Consider the following 24,219-nt stretch of genomic DNA (forward strand, 5'->3'; position numbering starts at 1 on the left):
CTGGCCTGGGTAGGCTCCTCTCTCGGAGGGTCGGTGCCGACTCGAATGACCCCCTTCTGCGCTGTGGGGATTCCCTGTGAGGTCGCGGCCCCTTTAAGAGGAGCTGGCGGACCCCGCCCCTTTCTGTCAACGTCATCGGGCGGCGCCAGGACGCCGCCGTTACAGAAACTACAACAACAACTTGGATTTAGCCGCCGTTGAATGGGGAATAGTTTATTATCCTGAGAACAATGCAGACCGCTCGCAAGTGCGACAATTCTTTGGCGCTGCAGTGGAGGCATTCCCTTTAAAATTGCGGGTTGACGGCGAGTGTAAAGTTGTTGCCGAGACATTGAACAAACGGCCGGCGGTTGGCGCCAAAATTCAAACCCTTGGACGGAGCGCGAGCGGCTGATCGCCGCCGCTGGGCAGAAGGCCGGGACTGAACCCCACCCGCCCGGGCAAGATGTACATCAAATCCATCATCATCGACGGCTTCAAGTCGTACGCGCAGAGGACGGAGATTAACGGCTTCGACCCGCTCTTCAACGCCATTACCGGCCTCAACGGCAGCGGCAAATCCAACATCCTGGACTCCATCTGCTTCCTGCTGGGCATCAGTAACCTGTCCCAGGTCCGAGAGAGGGGGGAGAGTGATATTGGGGGGGGGGAAGGGAGAGAGGGGGGGGGGGAAGGGAGAGAGAGGGGGGGGGGAAGGGAGAGAGAGGGGGGGGGAAGGGAGAGAGAGGGGGGGGGGAAGGGAGAGAGAGGGGGGGGGAAGGGAGAGAGAGGGGGGGGGAAGGGAGAGAGAGGGGGGGGGAAGGGAGAGAGAGGGGGGGGGGAAGGGAGAGAGAGGAGGGGGGGAAGGGAGAGAGAGGAGGGGGGGAAGGGAGAGAGAGGAGGGGGGGAAGGGAGAGAGAGGAGGGGGGGGAAGGGAGAGAGAGGGGGGGAAGGGAGAGAGAGGGGGGGGGAAGGGAGAGAGAGAGGGGGGGGGAAGGGAGAGAGAGAGGGGGGGGGAAGGGAGAGAGAGAGAGGGGGGGGAGAGAGAGGGGGGGAAGGGAGAGGGGGGGGGGAAGGGAGAGAGAGGGGGGGAAGGGAGAGAGAGGGGGGGAAGGGAGAGAGGGGGGGGGGAGGGAGAGAGGGGGGGGGGAAGGGAGAGAGAGGGGGGGGGGAAGGGAGAGAGAGGGGGGGGGAAGGGAGAGAGAGGGGGGGGGAAGGGAGAGAGGGGGGGGGAAGGGAGAGAGAGGGGGGGGAAGGGAGAGAGAGGGGGGGGGAAGGGAGAGAGAGGGGGGGAAAGGGAGAGAGGGGGGGGGAAAGGGAGAGAGGGGGGGGGAGAGAGAGAGGGGGGGGGAAGAGAGAGAGGGGGGGAAGGGAGAGAGGGGGGGGGGAAAGGGAGAGAGGGGGGGGGGAAAGGGAGAGAGGGGGGGGAAGGGAGAGAGGGGGGGGGAAGGGAGAGAGGGGGGGGGGAGGGAGAGAGGGGGGGGAAGGGAGAGGGGGGGGGAAGGGAGAGAGGGGGGGGAAGGGAGAGAGGGGGGGGAAGGGAGAGAGGGGGGGGAAGGGGGGAGGGAGGAGGGAGGGGGAGGGGGTGGGGAAAGAGTGATATGGGGGTGGGAGGGGGGAGAAAGAGTGATATGGGGGTGGGAGGGGGGAGAAAGAGTGATATGGGGGTGGGAGGGGGGAGAAAGAGTGATATGGGGGTGGGAGGGGGGGGAGAAAGTGATATGGGGTGGGAGGGGGGGGGAGAAAGTGATATGGGGTGGGAGGGGGGGGGGAGAAAGAGTGATATGGGGTGGGAGGGGGGAGAAAGAGTGATATGGGGTGGGAGGGGAGAAAGAGCGATGGGGGTAGGAGGGGGGGGAGAAAGAGTGATATGGGGGTGGGAGGGGGAGAAAGAGTGATATGGGGGTGGGAGGGGGAGAAAGAGTGATGGGGGTGGGAGGGGGGAGAAAGAGTGATATGGGGGGGGGGGAGAAAGAGTGATGGGGGTGGGAGGGGGGAGAAAGAGTGATATGGGGGGGGGAGAAAGAGTGATATGGGGGTGGGAGGGGGGTGAAAGAGTGATATGGGGGTGGGAGGGGGAGAAAGAGTGATATGGGGGTGGGAGGGGGGAGAAAGAGTGATATGGGGGTGGGAGGGGGGAGAAAGAGTGATATGGGGGTGGGAGGGGGGAGAGAGAGTGACATGGGGGTGGGAGGGGGGGAGAAAGAGTGATATGGGGTGGGAGGGGGGGAGAAAGAGTGATATGGGGGTGGGAGGGGGGAGAAAGAGTGATATGGGGTGGGAGGGGGGAGAAAGAGTGATATGGGGGTGGGAGGGGGGAGAAAGAGTGATATGGGGTGGGAGTGGGGAGAAAGGGTGATATGGGGGGGAGAAAGAGTGATATGGGGGTGGGAGGGGGGGAGAAAGAGTGATATGGGGTTGGGAGGGGAGAGAAATAGTGATATGGGGGTGGGAGGGGGGAGAAAGAGTGATATGGGGTGGGAGGGGGGGAGAAAGAGTGATATGGGGGTGGGAGGGGGGGGAGAAAGAGTGATATGGGGGGGGAGAAAGAGTGATATGGGGGTGGAAGGGGGAGAAAGAGTGATATGGGGGTGGGAGGGGGGAGAAAGAGTGATAAGGGGGTGGGAGGGGGGAGAAAGAGTGATAAGGGGGGGAGAAAGAGTGATATGGGGGTGCGAGGGGGAGAAAGAGTGATATGGGGGTGGGATGGGGGGAGAAAGAGTGATATGGGGGTTGGAGGGGGAGAAAGAGTGATATATATGAGGGGGGGAGAAAGAGTGATATGGGGGTGGGAGAACGAGTGATATGGGGTGGGAGGGGGGGAGAAAGAGTGATATGGGGTGGGAGGGGGGGAGAAAGTGATATGGGGTGGGAGGGGGGAGAAAGAGTGATATGGGGTGGGAGGGGGGAGAAAGAGTGATATGGGGTGGGAGGGGAGAAAGAGTGATGGGGGTAGGAGGGGGGGAGAAAGAGTGATATGGGGGTGGGAGGGGGAGAAAGAGTGATATGGGGGTGGGAGGGGGAGAAAGAGTGATGGGGGTGGGAGGGGGGGAGAAAGAGTGATATAGGGGTGGGAGGGGGGAGAAAGAGTGATATGGGGGTGGGAGGGGGGAGAAAGAGTGATATGGGGGTGGGAGGGGGAGAAAGAGTGATATGGGGGTGGGAGGGGGGAGAAAGAGTGATATGGGGGTGGGAGGGGGGAGAAAGAGTGATATGGGGGTGGGAGGGGGGAGAAAGAGTGATATGGAGGTGGGAGAAAGTGATATTGTGATGAGAGGGGGGAGAAAGAGTGATGTGGGAGGGGGGGAGAAAGAGTGATATGGGGGTGGGAGGGGGGGAGAAAGAGTGATATGGGGGTGGGAGGGGGGAGAAAGAGTGATATGGGGGTGGGAGGGGGAGAAAGCGTGATATGGGGGTGGGAGGGGGGAGAAAGAGTGAGAGGGGGGAGAAAGAGTGATGTGGGGGGGGGGGGGAGAAAGAGTGATATGGGGGTGGGAGGGGGGGAGAAAGAGTGATATGGGGGTGGGAGGGGGGAGAAAGAGTGATATGGGGGTGGGAGGGGGGAGAAAGAGTGATATGTGGGTGGGAGGGGGGAGAAAGAGTGATATGGGGGTGGGAGATAGAGTGATATGGGGGTGGGAGATAGAGTGATATGGGGGGTGGGAGATTGAGTGATATGGGGGTGGGAGATAGAGTGATATGGGGGTGGGAGAAAGAGTGATATGGGGGTGGGAGGGGGGAGAAAGAATTATATGGGGGTGGGAGGGGGGAGAAAGAGTGATATGGGGGTGGGAGGGGGGGGAGAAAGAGTGATATGGGGGTGGGAGGGGGGGAGAAAGAGTGATATGGGGGTGGGAGGGGGGGAGAAAGAGTGATATGGGGGTGGGAGGGGGGAGAAAGAGTGATATGGGGGTGGGAGGGGGGAGAAAGAGTGATATGGGGGTGGGAGGGGGGAGAAAGAGTGATATGGGGGTGGGAGGGGGGAGAAAGAGTGATATGGGGGTGGGAGGGGGGGAGAAAGAGTGATATGGGGGTGGGAGGGGGAGAAAGAGTGATATGGGGGTGGGAGGGGGGGAGAAAGAGTGATATGGGGTGGGAGGGGGGAGAAAGAGTGACATGGGGGTGGGAGGGGGGGAGAAAGAGTGACATGGGGGTGGGAGGGGGGGAGAAAGAGTGATATGTGGGTGGGAGGGGGGAGAAAGAGTGATATGGGGTGGGAGGGGGGAGAAAGAGTGATATGGGGGTGGGAGATAGAGTGATATGGGGGTGGGAGATAGAGTGATATGGGGGTGGGAGATAGAGTGATATGGGGGTGGGAGATAGAGTGATATGGGGGTGGGAGACAGAGTGATATGGGGTGGGAGGGGGAGAAAGAGTGATATGGGGGTGGGAGGGGGGAGAGAGTGATATGGGGGTGGGAGGGGGGAGAAAGAGTGATATGGGGGTGGGAGGGGGGGAGAAAGAGTGATATGGGGGTGGGAGGGGGGAGAAAGAGTGATATGGGGGTGGGAGGGGGGAGAAAGAGTGATGTGGGAGGGGGGGAGAAAGAGTGATATGGGGGTGGGAGGGGGGAGAAAGAGTGATATGGGGTGGGAGGGGGGAGAAAGAGTGATATGGGGGTGGGAGGGGGAGAAAGAGTGATATGGGGGTGGGAGGGGGGAGAAAGAGTGATATGGGGGTGGGAGGGGTGGAGAAAGAGTGACATGGGGGTGGGAGGGGGGAGAAAGAGTGATATGGGGTGGGAGGGGGGAGAAAGAGTGATATGGGGTGGGAGGGGGGAGAAAGAGTGATATGGGGGTGGGAGGGGGGAGAAAGAGTGATATGGGGTGGGAGTGGGGAGAAAGGGTGATATGGGGGGGAGAAAGTGTGATATGGGGGTGGGAGGGGGGAGAAAGAGTGATATGGGGGTGGGAGGGGAGAGAAAGAGTGATATGGGGGTGGGAGGGGGGAGAAAGAGTGATATGGGGGTGGGAGGGGGGAGAAAGAGTGATATGGGGTGGGAGGGGGGGAGAAAGAGTGATATGGGGGTGGGAGGGGGGGAGAAAGAGTGATATGGGGGTGGGAGGGGGGGAGAAAGAGTGATATGGGGGTGGGAGGGGGGGAGAAAGAGTGATATGGGGGGTGGGAGGGGGGGAGAAAGAGTGATATGGGGGTGGGAGAAAGAGTGAAATGGTGATGGGAGGGGGGGAGAAAGAGTGATATGGGGGGGAAGGGTGATATGGGGGTGGGGGGAGAAGTGGGAGAGATTTGGGGGTGGAAGAAGTGGGAGAGATTGCAGGTGTTGATTTTGGGGGGGAGGGGTGAAGTTTGGGGGAAGAAGAGGGAGAGATTGTGGGGGGTAACATTGGGGGGGGGAAGGGTGATGATTTTTGGGGGGGAAGAAGAGGGAGAGATTGGGGGGGAGAAGAGGGAGAGATTGGGGTGGAAGAAGAGAGATTTGGGGGAAAGAAGAGGGAGGTATTTAAGGGGGGGTGAACAAGAGGGAGAGATTTGGGGGTGGGGGGGAAGAAGAGGGCGAGATTGCAGGGGTTGATATTGGGGGGAGGGGTGATGTTTGGGGGGGAAGAAGAGGGAGAGATTTGGGGGGGAAGAAGAGGGCGAGATTGGGGGGGAAGAAGAGGGCGAGATTGGGGGGGAAGAAGAGGGAGAGATTGGGGGGGAAGAGGAGGGAGCTATTGGTAGGGAGGGGGTGAAGTGTGAGAGGTGGAGTTGGGGTTCGGACAGAGTCTAGGTATGGGGGTGGCAGTGGTCTGAGCCGTGGTGGGAAGGTGGAGTTGCACTGGGAGGGGTGGCAGAGTTGGGTCAAGGTGAGAGCAGTTGTGTGGGATCTGCTGTGTCTGTTCGTGAATGTGGGATGTTTCCGTGCGAATCCGCTTGATTGCTCCTCCCTCCACAAACATTCAAACCCTCACCACCGTCGACCAGTGGCAGTCATTGTGCCATCTACAAGATGCACTGCAGGAACTCACCATGGGTCCTTCGGCAGCGACTTCAAAACCCACGACCGCTACCATCTAGAAGTTCAAGAGCAGCAGATACCTAGGAACCCCACCACTTGGAGGTTCCCGCCAAGTCACTCACCACCCTGACTTGGAAATATATCGCCGTTCTTTTGCTGTCGCTGGGGCAAAATTCTGGAGCTGTCTCCCTAACAGCACAGTGGGTGTATCTGCACCTCGGACTGCAGCGGTTCAAGAAGGCAACTTACCACCACCTTCAGAAGGCAACTCGGATGAGCAATAAATGCTGGCCTAACCAGCGATGCCCACTTCCCATAAATGAATTTTACAAAAGGCCACTTGGGGGTAGAGTCTGTTTGAGGTTGGTGAGGGAGGAAGCTGTCCCAGGTCATTGAGGAAGGATGGTGCTTGTCCTGGGTCAGTGAGACTGCGGGGTGGGGGTCAGTGATGAGGGTGGCACTGTATCAGGTGCTGTCGCAGGTCTGTAACTGGTCACTAACTAGCATCGACCGTGAGAGATCAAGGGGTTCAGGAAAACCACGATCCATTGACTGACTTGAGTAAATTTTGGGTGTTAATTGAACATTGCTATTTAATTTGATCGCAATATAATATTGAAAGTGTTTTTATGCTGAAACTTTCATTGACATTAACTTTCTTTTGTTCTTTGCTGTTAGGTGCGAGCTAGTAACCTTCAGGATTTGGTCTACAAAAATGGACAAGCCGGGATTACAAAAGCCACTGTCTCAATTACCTTTGATAACTCTGACAAAAAACAAAGTCCTCTGGGCTTTGAGACACATGATGAAATTACAGTCTCAAGACAGGTGCTCTTCAATGTTCTTATTGTGTTTAAAATTCCACCATGTTGACATGAAAACTTAGTGAGTATTGAAAGGTATTTTTAGGAACTGTGTGAGATTAAACATTGAATTGTTAGTAAGATTTCAGCAACACATCCTCTTCACACTCTCTTTCCTCTTTTTCTTTTGTTCCCCATTGTGCTTTTGGTTTGGAATGAAATCCATTTTATATTCCATAGCCTGACAGCCTAGTGTTTAGGATTTGGCGCGCTCAGCCCTGCAGCCTGGTTTAGATTCCTGGTTCGGGAACCAAATTTTGCACAATGGTTGATCTGCCAAACAAAGGATACTTATTATAAAAAAAGAAAATGCTGTAAAAACCCAGTAGGCAGCATCCGTGGAGAGAAACAGAGTTAACATCAACTTTTCTTTGGAACTCTACTCTGGTTGGAGTCATATTTAGTGATTTTTAGAACAATATCAGCCCTGGGACATTACTGCTTGAGGTCCTCTGGGTAATGTCCTTGGTCCAACCATCTTCGGCTGCTTCATCATGATCTTCCGAAAGTCAGAAATGGGAATGTTTACTGATTGCTCAGTGTTTGGTACCATTCACAAATAACATTCTCATCCCAAGTGCCAGGCAATGGCAATCACCAGCAAGATATAATGTAACCATTTCCCCTTGACATTCAATGGCATTGCCATCACTGAATCCTCCACTATTAATATCCTGGGGTTACCTTTGACCAGAAACTGAACTGGACCTGCCATATAAATACTGTGGCTACAAGAGTTGGTAAGAGGCTGTGAATCCCGCAGCAAGTAACTCACCTCCTGAATCCCCAAAGCCAGTCCACCATCTACAAGGAACGTCAGGAGTATAAAGGAATATTCTTCACTTGCCTGGATAAGTGCAGTTCTAACAATACTCTGGAAGCTCACATCATCCAGGCCAAAGCAGCCTGCTTGATTGACACTCCATCCACTACCACGTTCACTTCTTCCACTGCTAGCGCAAAGTACCAACAGTGAATACCGTCTACAAGATGCACTGCAGGAACTCAGCAAGCTACTTTTGGCAGTAATTGCAAACTTGTGACCTCTACCATCTAGAAGGACATGAACAGCAGACTGATGGGAACAACGCACCTGCAAGTTCCCCTGCAAGTCGCACACCATCCTGACTTGGAAAGATATATACTTCTTCACTTGCTGGCACAAAATCCTGGAACTTTCCCTGAAGACACTGTGGGTATATCTACACCACATAGCAGTGGTTCAAGAAGGCCACCACCATATCAAGTGTGAATAGGGGTGGGCAGCAAATGCTGGCTTTGCCAATGACAGTTGCATCCCATGAAAGAATAAAAAAGATGCAGGAGCCACACTCCGCCCCCATTTCCCAGCATGCACTTTCACATTGTGCCCTGGACCCCAAGAAGTCTGCAGACTGTAGCTTAAGAAGCAGTGATAGAAGCCATTCTTAAAACTGTATTAAGTATCATTCTTCCCAACTGTTCTGCAAGGAGTCCTAATTAAGATAAATTTCCAGGTTGAGAGATTGCACAACCCATTGAAAGAAAAACATCACTTTTTCCAATTCTGGCATAAAAGTGGTATTGATGTTTCTCTGATTAAATGGAATGTGGCTGGTTCAATTGTTTGAGGAATTCACCATTCTATTCACTGATTTTTGTAAAAGACTGAGGGAGCTTGCACAGGTTTTTAGGAGAACTATTTCTACGCTGAATTCAGCTGTACTAATCTAGTTAAAATCAAAACTTTTTAAAATTCTGATTTTAAACGGCTGGCAATATGAATGCAATTTATTTTGCAGGTGGTAATTGGTGGGAGAAACAAGTACTTAATTAATGGTGTGAATGCAAACAATACCAGAGTGCAAGACCTCTTCTGTTCAATTGGTCTAAATGTCAACAATCCACACTTCCTTATCATGCAGGTTTGTACCTAAAGATGCAGGTGCTTTTGCTGCTAGACATTTATGTAATTTCCATTTGAAATATTTGTTTCAATGAACTTACTCAAACAAATAGTATTAAAGAAAAAGTGTCACCATTTTAATTGAAAGCCATTATGCTTGTTACACTTTTTATAGAGACTGTAGTGGGTTTTTATAATAAAATTGATTTTGTTTTTAGGGCCGCATCACTAAAGTTCTGAATATGAAGCCTCCGGAGGTAAGTATAGTTTGTGTCTGATGCCTAATGTCATGAATTATCTCTATAGGCCATGTGAATGGTGGTTCTGACCTGAATGACCTGATCATACACTTTTTGGAGAACTACTCCCTGATCCTGTGTTCTAGAGGTTGTACCTGTAAAACCCAACTGCTAGCAATTTACAGGAGTAGGAACCTCTGTTCCAAGGACTATAAAATCGTGAACTTGATGATGAGCAAAAATGATCCCTGATCCCAATATGAATATAGCTGAAGATAGGACTGGTACACGGTTGTCTAACTGAACTGAACCCATTTATTTAACTGAATGAAAAAGAAAGTTCAGGTATCTCATTCAGCAGAGTAGAAGACAATACCAGCTTGTTCGAAAGCTAAATGATTGTTGACGCAGAATAGAATACCAGTAAATGCAGAATAGAATTCCAATTCCTGTACTTGGGAGCCACTGAGCTAGTACCTAGCACCAGTTAGTTTTTTTTCCTACACCTCCAGCCACACTACCATCATGTATACTCTACTGATAGGGTGAAATGGAGAATTTGTGTGAGGAGTTGTTTTATGTATCATTGTCCTATCCATATTTGGCACAGAATGTTAAGTATTTAGATATGCTCTGTCTCCCTGTTCCTAAGAATCAACTTTGCATTGTTTTTGTGGCTGCTGTTAATAGTTGTATTTGTGTGCAAAGGTGATTCAATGGTACAAAACTTAAGCATGTTCCATTTTTAGAAAAAAATTTAGGGTACCTAATTCATTTTTCCAATAATCAGGCAATTTAGCGTTGCCAATCCACTACCCTGCACATCTTTTTGGGGGGTGAGACCCACGCAGACACTGGGAGAATGTGCAAACTCCAGACGGACAGTGACCCGGGGCCAGGATCGAACCGGGTCCTCGGTGATGTGAGGCAGCAGTGCTAACCACTGCACCGCAGTGCTGCCGCCCCCAAGTGTGTTCCATTTTTAAGTTCAGCTGAGATGTGCGGCTTTGACAGATGCGTCAAGGATGCATATTTCAGAGTTTTGTAGAAAGAAGCTTTCATAGAAATCAGTTAAAGAATGGATATCAGGTGCCTAGTATAACGTTAACAACCCCAGGTTTACAGGCTGCTAATGATGTGACCAGCGCGTACTTGTTTTAGAACAGTTTTATTAAATTTTGCTGTGTGCAGCTTCAGTATTCTGTTGTGTGTAGATTTGAAATAGTCTGTTTGAAGGGCAATGCAGAGGTTAATTCTTTATTATTTTTCCTTAGATCCTATCCTTGATTGAGGAAGCTGCAGGGACCAGAATGTACGAGTGTAAGAAGTTAGCGGCCCAGAAAACAATTGAGAAAAAGGAGGCTAAGCTGAAAGAAATTCACACGGTAAATTGGTTTCCTGTTCTCACAGCAAGTAATGATGTTGCGTCACTGGTGCAGTCTTTGCAACATTTTCTGCTTTTACTTAAATTTCAAACACCCACAGTATTTTTCTTCTGAATGAGCGCTGATGGTAAGTGGTTTGGGGCAATGGTAAGTTACCGAGCTTGACCTGTGCTGCTCTTGGTTTTAAAACACAAGAGTGAATTTGAGGATTTTTAACTTGCTAAATGAAACTACCTAATGCACAGAAGCCACTGTGCTATACAGTTGATTTGATTTTTAATTAATTCTTGAATGAGTAAATTTCAAAAACCACAAGAAAAATATTACTCCATCTGTAACGGATATAGAAACGTACTCTCCTGTATGTACTCCGCTCTGAAGAAGAGTCACACGGACTTTAAAGATTAACTCTGCTTCACCCTCCACAGATGCTGTCAGACCTGCTGAGTTTTTCCAGCATTTTCTGTTTTTTATTACAATTAACATCAACACTTCTCTGAACTAAAGGGAAAAATATTAATTTGGGCAATACCATCTGCGACGGAGCGTGATGTGTAAGATAAATATCACGCTGCAGTTAAATAGCTTATTGCATTGGGTGAGGTGCTGGCAGCTTGCTGATGCTCACCATGAATCAATGCAAGGGTGGAAGAATATTGCGATTTTAAACAATTCTATTCGGGTTTAGGAGAAGGGACTGGATGGCATTCTTTTTAGTTCGGTATCATTCTCCAATGTTGCTTTTTCTGTAGCACTGTTTTCATTCTGTTCAGTGATTTGTGCTGCTGAATTAGTTCCTACATTGGTTTCTGCCATGCTGGAATTTTGGGATCAGTAGATTACATGAATTCTGGAACTCCAAAGAAGCTGGATTTGATATCTCTGACATGGGTGCATGAGGAAGCCCGTGATTCCCAATTGATGACATCTATTTGCCCGGGAGAATTTATGGCTATTCTCTTTCATGGAGTATTTTCCTAAAAAGCACTCCCGAAGGGAAATTGCATGCTGCCACCCACATCCCTGATCCAGCTTGCATTTCTTGTAGGTGTAATATTTCACAAATTCAAGACTTGGAATTGTACCGTTTTTTTATTAAGGGGACTTTATGGTTAGATTGCCTATTTTCCCTCCGTGTGTAACTTTAATTTGGCTACTGTCAGTCGAAGTCCTGCTAGCAGCTATCCTGTCTCCCTGTTGAAATTGCAATCCTGCTCCATATGCACACATCCACACATTTACTTGGAAATCTTCCCTGGCTGAACTTATTCCCTCAACTCATTATGCCCACTCAATTACCCGTATAGCCAGCCTGCTCCAGTTCCAGAATTGGCCCATACCACACTGTGTAATTAGAGTTTCTCAAATGAACACATTTTTTGGCATTCACAGTAAACGTTGTGAATGCCAAAAATAAAACTGGATTTTTCTTTTGGGAAAGAAAACTTCGCAAGAGACCACAACAACAGATCTTTTGTTGCAGTTTATTAATGCCTGGAGTGTTACTAAATTGCACTTGCGATAAATGTTCTTATCATGTGTTCCCTGCTACCTAATAAGACAAAGTGTAGGTGCGTTGTCTTTGGATGTCTATGCAGTTTGAGGGTTGTAGGTCATCTGGATATACCAGTCAATTTAAAAAAAAAATCTTTCTTCAGAATACTCAGAAGCTGTATATGTGGAGACGTTTAACACGAGTGGACATGTTTAACACCGAAGCCAGTACAATATTCTTGATGTTGCAACAACTCAATTTTATGTATATTAATTTGTGAAACAAGGTAAAAGCACTTCTGTTTAATCTTCTAACTTTGTTTTTGCTGGACTTTATTATATTTTAGATTCTTGAAGAGGAAATTACTCCAACACTTCAGAAACTGAAGGAGGTATGTAATTAATGGCTTCCCTATTGGAAAAGAAGGTAATAATCTGTCTTTTTGACAGTTAGTATATAATCTCTGAATTTAACCAAGTACCTGAAGGACCCCGGGACTCTCAAATCCTATTTACTTTCCATTTCATTCAATCAGGAATGGAAAATCTGCTTTTCTAATGTTATTTTTCCCATTAGGATGCTGTTCTGCTTTCCTTCCTGTAGAATTCCTCACTGAGGCAGCCTGTAGTCAACTATCGCTGAGCATTCAATACCTGGAGAGATAGAGGCATTTGTAGGCTGGGAGACATGTTCAGAGTTGTCTCCTTATTACCCTCTTGTTCTCGTTTCCCCACTCACTGTGATATCTAATTGTTGGATTGATCCGGCATTTAAGCTGGAGTCTCTCGTTCCTCAGCAGACCTGTTCTGAATCTGATCTGTCAGGTTTTGCTTCTATTTATGCAGGCAAAACTCTTGTTCTGTCTGTACCAGTTTTGCATCAATTCTTCTGTTATTTGTTGCGTTTATTGTTATAGAAAATGGGGGAAGAAAGTAATCTTAAAAATATTTTTTTTAAACTATAGCTGAGCATATCACAATGGGGGTCTAGAAACGTAAAATATCATCCCAAATGCTGCAGATGCTGCCTTCACACCTCAAGTCTGCATCGTCCATTTTCTTAACACTTTGAATTTTAATTACTTTTTTTATAATTTGTTGATGCCTTTCTTTGCATTATAACCTTAATTAATTTGCCCAGTATTAGTTGAGCAGTACATGGAAGAAAGATCATGTTCACGCTCATTTACCCAAATTTGAGTCTGATGGGGGTGAGGTTACTGCAGTTGGGTTGAGGCACTCCTAGGTTAATGGTCACGGCTGTTGCTCTTCCTGGAAATCCGTGTCTGTGAAAGTTGTACGAGGACTGGACTGAATTCTGCTGTGATGGTCGGTGTTGTTTAGTATGCTGACACTGGTTGTCAAGGCTTTCTTGTGAATGTTAAACCCTTGAGGAAGATTCTAGAAGACACGGAAGACAACCAGAGTCTCTGCAACTGTACTCCAAAGAGGAGAGAATATTAATGCTTGCTTCAGTTCTGTAGAAGGATCATTTGGATTCGAAACATTAACTCTGTTTCTCTGCATAGATGCTGCCAGACCTACTGAGTTTACCCAGCATTTTCTGTTTTTATTGGAGAAGGTTGATGGGAGAAAGTCCTGTGGAGATTGTTTACAGAGGCGCCACTAAATTAGACGGTTATTCATGCCTGACTGGATTGAAATGCTGGACTTTAGAGTCTTGATTTTTTTTTTTTAGAAACTGTTAAACTCCTGAGAGCTAATCTTCATTATAAAACAAAATTTATATAAATGTCCCAGGGCTTTTCACGGGAACGATTATCAATGAATGTTTGACACCAAGCCACAGAACCAGATATTATGACTGGTGGCCAAATGTTTTGTCAAAGAGATAAACTTGGAGGGAGTGTTTTAAAGGAGCAGAGAGAAGAAGAAGCTGAAAGGGAATTCTGGAGGGTAGAGTCTGGGCAGCAGAGGCATGGTCAGCACTAGTGGAGTGATGAAAATATAGATGCTCAAAATGCCAGAATTGGACAAGCGCAGAGATCTCTGAGGGTTGTAGAGCTGGAAGATTTTACAGAGATAGGGAGAAGTGAGGCCACGAAGGATTTGGGGGTACGAGTTTTAAAACTGGGGAGAGTCAATATAGCAGAGGACCTATGGATGAATGGGACTTATTGCAAGTTAGGGTATGGACAGGGGAGGTTTGCATTGAACTGTAATTTTAAACAAATTTTAAGATCTGTGAGCGTGTGGTAAAGTTTACAAATCTGCATTTCTGTAGGTCACTGATGTAAGTCATTTGAATTAATATTTTAATTCCAGAATTTGCCACCCATAACAGGTTATTTGATTCTTAACCATCTGATTAAAGTACCCCATTCTGATTGTTCATATCTTGTTACTGGTAGGAAAGATCCTCATACTTGGAATTCCAGAAGATAACCCGTGAGATCGAGCATCTTACCCGTCTGTATGTGGCATATCAGTTTGTTTGCGCCGAGGACACCAAGTTGCGCTCTGCTGAAGATCTGAAGAAGATGCAAGACAACATCACCCAACTCCAAGAAACCAATGCAGACTGTGAAAAGAAAGTGAAGGCAATCAGCAAAGAAGTGTCTGAGTTGGAGAAAATCCGAGACGAGGTACACACTAGTCGCAAAGCATTGTTATGCTGTCATTATGATCGGCTAATGTTCTGCAAAGTGTTTGTCCCGATGATAGATGGCACCTACATTTTGCTTGTGCAGTTGGCCAGTTCCTGTTGAAAATTGCACTTCAAAAGAAGATCCAAGTGATGTCGAACTGATGTAAAAACTAGGTATTGATTTGTTTTTTTTGGATTACTGGCTAAGCAGGAAGCATTAAATTTGGACACAGTTGGATGCTCCCAGTTGCAAGGAGTTGATTCGCCTCTCCCTACATCTAGATTACAGTCTTTTCTCTAATTACTTTCATTGGCTAATCAAACGCATGTAAAATGTTGCTCCTGTTCTTCACTTTTTTCAATAGAGAGTGACAGAGAGGTTTACACCGATTCTCTGTTTCATTTGCATAGCCCGTAGTAAGGATTTGTTGTCTTGCAGAAAGTTGGCGGAGTGCTTCAGTCCCTGGAGCAGGCAGTTGCTAATGCCCACCGTATGGATGCCAAAGTGCAAAGTACATATGATTCTAAGAAAGACAGCCTCAAAGCTGAAGAAAAAAAACGGAAAACGCTCGTCAAAAGTATGGAGGAGGTGAGGTAATCGTTAAAATAAATCCTGGTGGTTGATGGAGTAGCCCTTTTAAAACTGCCCTTGATTTTATGTAGATATATGTTTTTACACTTTGCTCTCTGCCACCCCCTTGGCACCTTTCCGTAGTCTTGAGGTATACTGGTAAATTTCTTTTTTCAAAGTGCATTTCCTAATTTAGTGCTTTGTTCAAAGCCACTCTGTTTTGAGAGTTTGAATGCCTGTTGAAGGCAGCATTTCACAATCTGTAAAGTTTGCAAGTTGGGTTTTCTGTGGGTCACTGGATTGAGCGATTGAATTGATATTTTAATCAAATTAAAAATGTTGTAATTTGTTAAACTCTCGGTAGCAGTCAAGTTTTCAATTCTATGTCTGCTGGCTCTTATGCCATGAACATCTAATCTATATCACTGCAAAAGCATCACGCACAAATGTAAAGTGTCAACTCTTGCACAATTATTTGCACCTTGATCAATTGGCATCTGTCTCTTTTATTAAGGATGGTAATGCTCTTGCAGCCAAGGAAAAGGAAGTGAAGACTATCTCTGACGAACTGAACTCTCTACAGGAGACTAGTCAGAAAGATGACAAGACTCTGGAAGCTGCTCAGCAGCACTTCAATGCAGTTTCTGCTGGTCTCTCCAGTAATGAGGATGGAGAGGCAGCTACTCTTGCTGGACAGATGATGGCTTGCAAGAATGACATCAGCAAAGCCGAAACAGAAGCCAAGCAGGTTTGTAACTCGTGATATGTTTTGAGACTGCTTATAGCTTGAAGCGAAGGTTGCTACTGGTGCTACAATAAATGATACATATAAATGTAATCCTTTAAATGCAAATGTTTAAGTTTGTTTCTTCCTCTGTACCATGCTGCAGAACGTCAGTCTGAAAACTGTATTACACTTGCTCTACTGAGACAAAACTGATGTTCAACCTCCTGATTTGTTAAAAGTGGCATTTGCTAACATTGAATATGGCAATGAAAATGACACTGATATGGTTTTTAAATTTAAAATACACATTAAAATAGAATATTTAGGTAATATTTTGATTTTAAAATTCTGATTCTTGTTTTCAAATCCTCTTTCTCTATCGCAATGTTTTAGTATCAAGTTATTGATGCTGAGATTTAAAACGGGGGCAGAAGAAGCCCATCATTTCCAGAAACTGCTGGCTATCTAGGGGTTCAATTTTTCAAAGGTTTGCTTGGCCATAGTCCATAATGAAAGCTATTTTGAGATGTTTATTTTATAATAATAATCTTTATTGTCACATGTAGACTTGCAGTAACACTGCAACAAAGTTACTGTGAACATCCCCTAGTCGCCACATTCCGGCGCCTGTTCGGGTACACTGAGAGAATTCAGAATGTCGAAATTACCTAATAGCCCGTCTTTCAGGACTTGTGGAAGGAAGCCGGAGGAAACCCACGCAGACACGGAGAACGTGCAGACTCCACAGATAGTGACCCAAGCCGGGAATAGAACCTGGCGCTGTGGAGCCATAATGCTAATCACTCTGCTAACATGTGGCATTTTAGTTTTGTTTATAAAATTTCTTGGTCTGATTAAAGTACAGGAGAGATGTCAATCTATACTTATAAGTCATATATGTAACCATTATAGTTATTGCCAAACCATGTTAACTTTTTTTCTCAGCACAAATATTACCAATTTGTTTTGATGTTCTACTGTTCTGACGTAGGCTCAGATGAAATTGAAACATGCCCAGCAGGAATTGAAAACCAAGCAGACCGAAGTGAAAAAGGTGGACGGTGGTTACAAGAAAAACCAAGATGCTTTTGAAGCTGTTAAAAAGAACAGAGAAAAGCTAGAATCAGAAATGCAGAAACTGAATTATGAAGGTTTGTACCATTTTTGAATGTGATCGTACTGTATCAATTTTGACAAATTGATCCTGACACAGATAAATATTATTTGTGCTACTCTCATTTTGTTTTGTAATGACTTTTCAATTTGTTTCAAAATTCAATTTAATCTTGTCCTGTTAAATAGATATTGCTGGCTAGACCAGTATTTATTGCCCATTTGCCCTTGAGAAGGTGATGATGAACCGTCTTCTTAAACCACTACAGCCCCTGAGATGTAGGTACAACCACAATACTATTAGGGAGGGAATTTGACCCAGTAAATGTAAAAGGAACCGCAATATATTTCCAAGGTGGGATAGTGAGTGGCTAGGCGGGGAACTTCTAGGTGTTGGGGTTCCCAGGTATCTGTTACTCTTGTCCTTCTAAATGGTAGTAGGCATGGGTTTGGAAAATATGCCTAAGGAACCTTGGTATGTTCCTGCAGTGTATCTTGTAGATGGTGTACATACTTGCCACTGCTTATTGGTGATAGGGAGAGTGAATGTTTGTGTATTGAATGTTTGTGTAAGGGGGAGCAATCAAACGGGCTGTTTTGTCCTGGATGGTGTGGAGCTTCTGGAGTGTTGTTGGAGCCAGGCAAGTGGAGAATATTCCATAACACTTCTGACGTGCCTTGTAGATGGCGAACAGGCTTTGGGGAGTCAGGAGATGAGTTACTTGCCACAGGTTTCCTAGCCTTTGACCTGCTTTAGTAGCCACAATATTTATATGACTAGTCCAGTTCAGTTTCTGATCAATGGTAACCGCCAGGACGTTGATTGTGGGGGATTCAGTGATGGTAATGCCATTGAATGTCAAGGGTGGTGGTTAGATCCACTTTTGTTGGAGATGGTCATTGCCTGGCACTCGTGTGGCATGAAAGTTACTTGCCACTTGTCAGGCCAAGCCTGGATATTGTCCAGGCCTTGCTGCATTTGGACATGGACAGCTTCAGTATCTGAGGAGTCACGAATGTTACTGAAAATTATGCAGTCATCAGCGAGCATCCCCACTTCTGACCTTATGATGGAAGGAAGATCATTGATGAAACAGCTGAAGATGGTTGTGCCTAGGACACTACAATCATGAGCTCCTGGCTAATGTCATTGACCTCCCGCAACCAGAACCATCTTCTTTTGTGCCAGGTATGACTCCAACTAGCAGAGGGTTTTCACCCTTATTCCCATTGAATCCAATTTTTCTAGCGTTCCTTGATGCCATACTCTGTCAAATGTTGCATTGATGTCAAAGATAGTCACCTATCTGCTAATAAGTGGTCATATTGGCAGTATTTAAAATATATCTGTAGATTCCAATTGGCAAGCCTCCCTTTAGCTGTGTTTTGTGATTTCTAATAAACCCGAAAACTATTTGTGTGGTCAATAATATGTAAACAGAAGAATTAGAATCTTATTATTCAGCACTATAGTGTGTTTTAACATTTTTTTTTTTTCTTCTCCTAAAGATGGCAAAGAGGAGAAGCTTTTGGACCAGCGTCGAGAATTGTCACGAACTGTGAATAAACTGAGAGAGTCTTATGAAGCCTTGTTGGCCAAGTTCCCTAGTTTGAATTTTGAATACAAGTAAGTTTGATCTTTCCCAACTTGAAATAACTTTTAACAAAGTCACTCACTTTGGCATGAACCTTTTTTAAAAATCACCTTAAATATATTGGTGAACTTCAGAAGTAGGTGCGCATTGCTAATTTTGGCATTTTTAATTGCCAAACATTGCAACAATCTATATTCTAACACTTTTTAAAATCAGTTGGTGGATTTGTTTGACTTTCCATTCTTCACATATCAGGATTTGATTCTGCAGCTCATTTAACATCTTTCTAAAATACAGTAGAAATTATAAAAATCTTTATTGTCACAAGTAGGCTTACATTAACACTGCAATTAAGTTACTGTGAAAAGCCCCTAGTCGCCACATTCCGGCGCCTGTCCGTGTACACGAGAATTCAGAATTCCCAGCTGGTACGGGAATTGGATTGGATTGGATTTGTTTATTGTCACGTGTACCGAGGTACAGTGAAAAGTATTTTTCTGCGAGCAGCTCAACAGATCATTAAGTACATGGGAAGAAAAGGGAATAAAAGAAAATACATATTAGGGCAACACAACATATACAATGTAACTACATAAGCACTGGCATCGGATGAAGCATACAGGGTGTAGTGTTAATGAGGTCAGTCCATAAGAGGGTCATAAGAGAGAACCCGCACTGCTGGCCTCGTACTGCATTACAGACCAGCTATCTAGCCCACTGAGCTAAACTAGCCCTGCTTTATATGTACTCGATTATGTACATAAATTATGTGCTCAATTGTGCCACTGAAGGTGCCATTTGTAATGTTTTGCCGCTGTTAGTCTCTTTCTGTTTGTAAACAATATGCATCAAATACGAATACACAGATTTCAGTAAAGCTTGGCCTAAGGAAGAACTGATTAGTTTTTGGTGAAAGGATCGATTTATATGGTTGCAAGATTTGCTGATGACACAAAGATCGGCAGGAAAGTGAGTTGTGAAGAGGGTATAGAGCCTGCAGGGGGATTTAGATAATTTAAGAATTTGGAAGGTGGGTTATACTGTGGGGAAAAATGTGAGCTTGTCCACTTTGCCAGGAAAAACAGGTAGTGTCTCAAAACCAGCAACCATAGAAACGGAGTTCATGTCGGATTTCAGATCTTGCTGGTTTTCGATTTGGGCCCAGTCTGGCCATGGGTCATTTGGAGCATGGGAAAAGACAGACATGCAAAGCTCCTATCTAAACGATGCACCTTTCTGCCGAGACAGCGTCTAGACAAGCAAGCCAGTCATTCTTTTTACTTGTTAAATTTATGCAAGGCAGCTTAAATATGTCAGTTTTCCGGATGTTGACGGTTTTTGGATAGCCAGATTTAAGACACTGTGCCTGTATCTTATTTGAATGGTGAAAGACTGTTGAACTATATGGTGTAGAGGGATCTGAGTGTCCTGTTAGACGTGATCTACAAAACATTACACCGATTACAGCAAGTGATCAGGAAGGCAAAGGGAATATTGGGGTTTATTGCAAAAGGAATTGGGTATAAGTGTTGCTGCAACTGTGCAGGGGCTTTGTTAAACCACCTTTGGCTGAGTGTGTGCAGTTTTGGTCTCCTTAAGAAAAGATATAATTTCATTGGAAGCAGTTCAGAGAAGGTTCACTCCCAGGACTCCTGGCATGAAGCGATTATCTTGTGAAGAAAGATTAAACCGAATGGGCTTAAACCCATGGAAGTGTGAGGTGATCGTATCAAAATAAATAAAAATTCTGAAGGGACTTGACTAGGCTGATGCTGGGAGGATGTTTCCCCATGTGGGGGGAGTCTAGAACAAGAGAAAAATTAGGGCCAAGCATTTAAGATTGAGCTAAGGAAAATTTATTTTTCTCTTTAGGATTGAGAGTCTGTGGAATTCTCTTACCCAGAAAGCAGGGAAGGCTTGGGTCATTGAATATATTTAGATTGATGTTTGATCGACAAAGGAGTCAAAAGTTAATGGGGACAGACAGGAAAGTGGAGTTGAGGCCATAGTCAGCTGATCCATGATCACATTGAATGGCGGAGCAGGTTCAATAGGCCAAATGGCTTACTCGTCCTCATTCTGATGTACAGGCATTTTAAATGCCTTGCTATCTATTGTTGAAGACTTTTTAAATCTAATTGAAAGCAAAATTCTGGAATACTTACTTTTAGGGATCCTGAAAAAAATTGGGACTCTAATCGTGTGAAAGGTCTTGTTGTCACACTTCTCTCTGTGAAAGATATCGCAACAGCGACAGCGTTGGAAGTGGTTGCTGGAGGCCGTCTGTACAATGTTGTGGTGGACACGGAGGTAAGTGATGAGCACAGATAATACATTTTGATGGACGCCACTGTTTCTGGAGTCAATTCAACTAAGACTGCTGTCATATCTCCACACCTCGATCTCCAGTGACTAATTTTCCTCCAAAATTTCTTTGTTTAGATGACTGGCAAGAAGCTTTTAGAAAAAGGAGAGCTGAAACGAAGATGCACCATCATACCACTCAACAAAATTTCTGCTAAATGCATTAATGAAAATATTGTTAAGACTGCCAAAAACCTGGTAAGCTCAGGATGTTGAGATGTTTGGACTATGAGCTTAATGATTTTTGCATGTACTTTTGCCTGAGTGTGCTTTTGCAAAATAAAAATGTGTACAGGTACATGTTTAAATGATCTTTTAGGCCTGTTTGAGTTTAAAGCTATTCTGTATGACGGATTAATTGTAACTGCTGTGATCATCTTGGTCGGATTTGTTTGATGCACTTGGATATGTGGAGCAGTAAGTATTGTAATAGTTGATGTCAGGCAAGTATTGTTTAAATGGTTCCAGGCAGCGCGCACTTTTTTTTTGCACTAGCAATAATGTGTCAGTCAATTGTGACTGGTACACTTTGTGTATGATAGTTCGTAGTTTTATGAATTTTCATAGTTTGTTTGCTCGCTCTTGGATAAATCAGAGGGGAAAGGAGTAGAAATGTTTATCCACAGAGTTATGATTGCGATTGCACTATATGATAAAGTAGTGGAAGCAGATTCAGTAACAACTTTCAGAAGAAAATTGTACACGTACATGGAAGGGAAAAAGTTGCAGGACTAAGGGAAAAGAGGAAGGGAATGGGACAATTGGGAAACTCTTTCAAATAGCTAGCACGGACATGATGGGCCGAATAACCACCACCTGTGCTGTGTGATTCCAGTGATGAAACTAACTTTGTGTTCACCTTGCAATACTCTCCACTCTGGTATATTATTGTAAATGAATAGGGCCATGCCTTGCCAGAAAGCATCCGTTGGCTGTTTTTACTGCTTGTGGTATATACACATTTTGGAGAAAAATGTCTTTTTGAAAGGAAAAATCCAGTCGGTCTAAGACACTTTTCTTGCTCTTTTGGGATATGTTTGATTATGATAAATTAGATGTAGAGAAAATGGTTCCACTTGTGGGGGAGTGTGAAGCTGTAAGTATATAAATATAAGATAATCAGTAATATATCCAATAGAGAATTCAGAAAACACTTCTTTACCCAGAGAGTGGTACGGTTGTGGACTGAGCTACAACAAGGCGTAGGGGCGAATTGCATAAATGCATTTAAGAAAAGCTAGATAAGCACATTATGCTGTAGATTATAAATCTATATTCATGATCTAAAGTGCAGTTGTTGTACAGCTGAATGTAATTCATTTCTTTTTGGTTTCTTTATTTTAGGTGGGTGCAGACAATGTGCACATGGCCTTGTCCCTGGTTGGATATGAGAATGAAGTAAAGAAGGCAATGGAGTATGTTTTTGGGTCTGTGTTCGTGTGTGACTGCTTGGATAATGCCAAGAAGGTGACCTTTGATCCTCGGATAATGACCAAGACCGTTACTCTTGGTGGAGATACATTTGACCCACAGGGAACGTTAAGTGGAGGTTAGAGTGCTTCTCACTTTGGGACAGATTGCTCATATACTTTTATTTTACTTGTGTTTTTTGCCGTTTTTATGATGTGGGTGAGAAAACATATCTTGGAACCTTACTAAAAGTGTCTCGCTTTGGTACACTCTGCAAGATCAAACAAACAAAACTTCTGGTTTCATAAAGTGATAAAACATGATTGTAATGAAAGTCGGATACTAATTAAAATGAGGATAATATAATGTTATGTTGGTCAAGATAATGCTCAAACCAGTACTAAATGACTGAAAGTTTCCTTTAGTCAAGTTTAATCAAGAGCTATTGCTTAAGGGTGGCATGGTAGCACAGTGGTTAGCACGGTTGCTTCACATTGCCGGGTCTCTGGTTCGATTCCTGGCTTGGGTCACTGGCTGTGCATTCTCCCTGTGTCTGCGTGGGTTTCCTCCGGGTGCTCCGGTCTCCTCCCACAAGTCCCGAAAGATGTGCTGTTAGGTGAATTGGGCATTCTGAATTCTCCCTCGGTGTACCCGAACGTACGCTGGAATGTGGCGACTAGGGGATTTTCACAGTAACTTCATTGCAGGGTTAATGTAAGCCTACTTGTAACAATAAAGATTATTATTATTATTAAAACTCAAAACCATTTTGCACTGCTGTGCACTGTATCTGAATGGATGCAAGAAATGGCTTTTTTCCCTTTTTCAGCTTTATACTCGCCTCTAAAGTGTTAGTTTTTTGGGGCTAGATGTTTGCCTTTTGTTCAGCATTTGCAGACCACTCAAGTGCCGATTGTAAAGAACAGAGGGTCAATGTGCCGTTAACCACTCCGCATTAATGTTGTTATGCAGTGGCATAGAGGTATTGTCACTGAACTAGTTAGCCAAGGGTTAATACTCTAGAGACCCAGGTTCAAATCCCACAATGGCAAATGGTGAAATTTGAATTCATTAAACCCTGGTCTAATGTCGGAAAATCCCACCTCGTTCACTTTTGACTTTATTCTCCATTTTCACATTTTCTTCAAAATTTTCAGCCCACCAACAAACAGTAAACGGTAAAAACTATGTCAATCCCCTTATTAACAACAACGATCCCATCCTCCCACCAACCCCCCAAACAACGGCCCGCATGACAAAAGAAGCATCAAATAAAACAAACCCTCCCAAGGAGAAAAAAAGAAGAAAAAGGAATCAGGAATCGCCTATGGTCACCATTAACATACATTGTCCACGTCCACACCCCCCCTAATATTCAAAGCCATCCAATCCCCAAAATAGTACCATTAATGACACCCATGAATTGTAGACCCCCCTTCCCAGACTCCTCCTCCCTTCCACTTCCTCTGGTAAACTCCTCCCCCCAGCCTCTGTTCCTTCCCCCAACTTTTCACCCCGGCTAGACTCATCAAAACCTGTTCTACCCCCCCCCCCCCCCCCCCCCCCCCCCCCCCCCACCTCACTCCCGTTCACTGGCCGGCTTAAACCAGCCAGCGTGCAGGCCCCCACCGGGGTCTCCTTCCCCCTTGCCCGGTCCCTGGAAAACCAAGAAATCCCCTTTAGCACACAACCCCGCATACACACCCAAGCCCCAAAAAACCATCATTGCAAATGAAAGTCCCAACTCTTTCCTTGTCCAAAGTCGACTCATTTAGTACATACACCAACACGCAGTCAAAAAATAAAATTACATGAGGCTACATCGGTACAAGACCCGCTCTCAGCCCCATTTCTCAATTCTGCCACAGTCCTTCTGCCTTCGCAAACGCTTCCGCCATCCCAAAATAAAAGTCCTTGGATTTGTAGGTCACCCTCCACTTAGCTGGATACACTATGCTGCACTGCACCTTGCTGATGTACAGTGCCTTCTTCACCCGGCTGAAGGCCGTCCGCCTCCTCGCCAGCTC

General features: G+C 45.6%; 1 protein-coding gene across 1 annotated transcript in view; it reads left to right on the forward strand.

Moving 5' to 3' along the window:
• Positions 1-144: 144 nt before the first annotated feature.
• LOC140429836 (structural maintenance of chromosomes protein 2-like) overlaps positions 145-24,219 on the forward strand; it is a 55,918-nt gene continuing 31,843 nt past the window's right edge. Inside the window, exons 1-14 of the mRNA XM_072517317.1 lie at positions 145-613; positions 6,617-6,766; positions 8,583-8,705; positions 8,905-8,943; positions 10,200-10,310; positions 12,152-12,196; positions 14,177-14,410; positions 14,852-15,001; positions 15,498-15,731; positions 16,702-16,861; positions 18,333-18,450; positions 20,590-20,728; positions 20,861-20,980; positions 22,127-22,331. Coding sequence (XP_072373418.1) covers positions 446-613; positions 6,617-6,766; positions 8,583-8,705; positions 8,905-8,943; positions 10,200-10,310; positions 12,152-12,196; positions 14,177-14,410; positions 14,852-15,001; positions 15,498-15,731; positions 16,702-16,861; positions 18,333-18,450; positions 20,590-20,728; positions 20,861-20,980; positions 22,127-22,331 — 1,996 coding nt within the window. The 5' untranslated portion in view covers positions 145-445. The remainder of the gene's footprint in view (positions 614-6,616; positions 6,767-8,582; positions 8,706-8,904; positions 8,944-10,199; positions 10,311-12,151; positions 12,197-14,176; positions 14,411-14,851; positions 15,002-15,497; positions 15,732-16,701; positions 16,862-18,332; positions 18,451-20,589; positions 20,729-20,860; positions 20,981-22,126; positions 22,332-24,219) is intronic.

Source organism: Scyliorhinus torazame, chromosome 9 (genome assembly GCF_047496885.1).
Source record: "Scyliorhinus torazame isolate Kashiwa2021f chromosome 9, sScyTor2.1, whole genome shotgun sequence".
Lineage (NCBI taxonomy): Eukaryota > Metazoa > Chordata > Chondrichthyes > Carcharhiniformes > Scyliorhinidae > Scyliorhinus > Scyliorhinus torazame.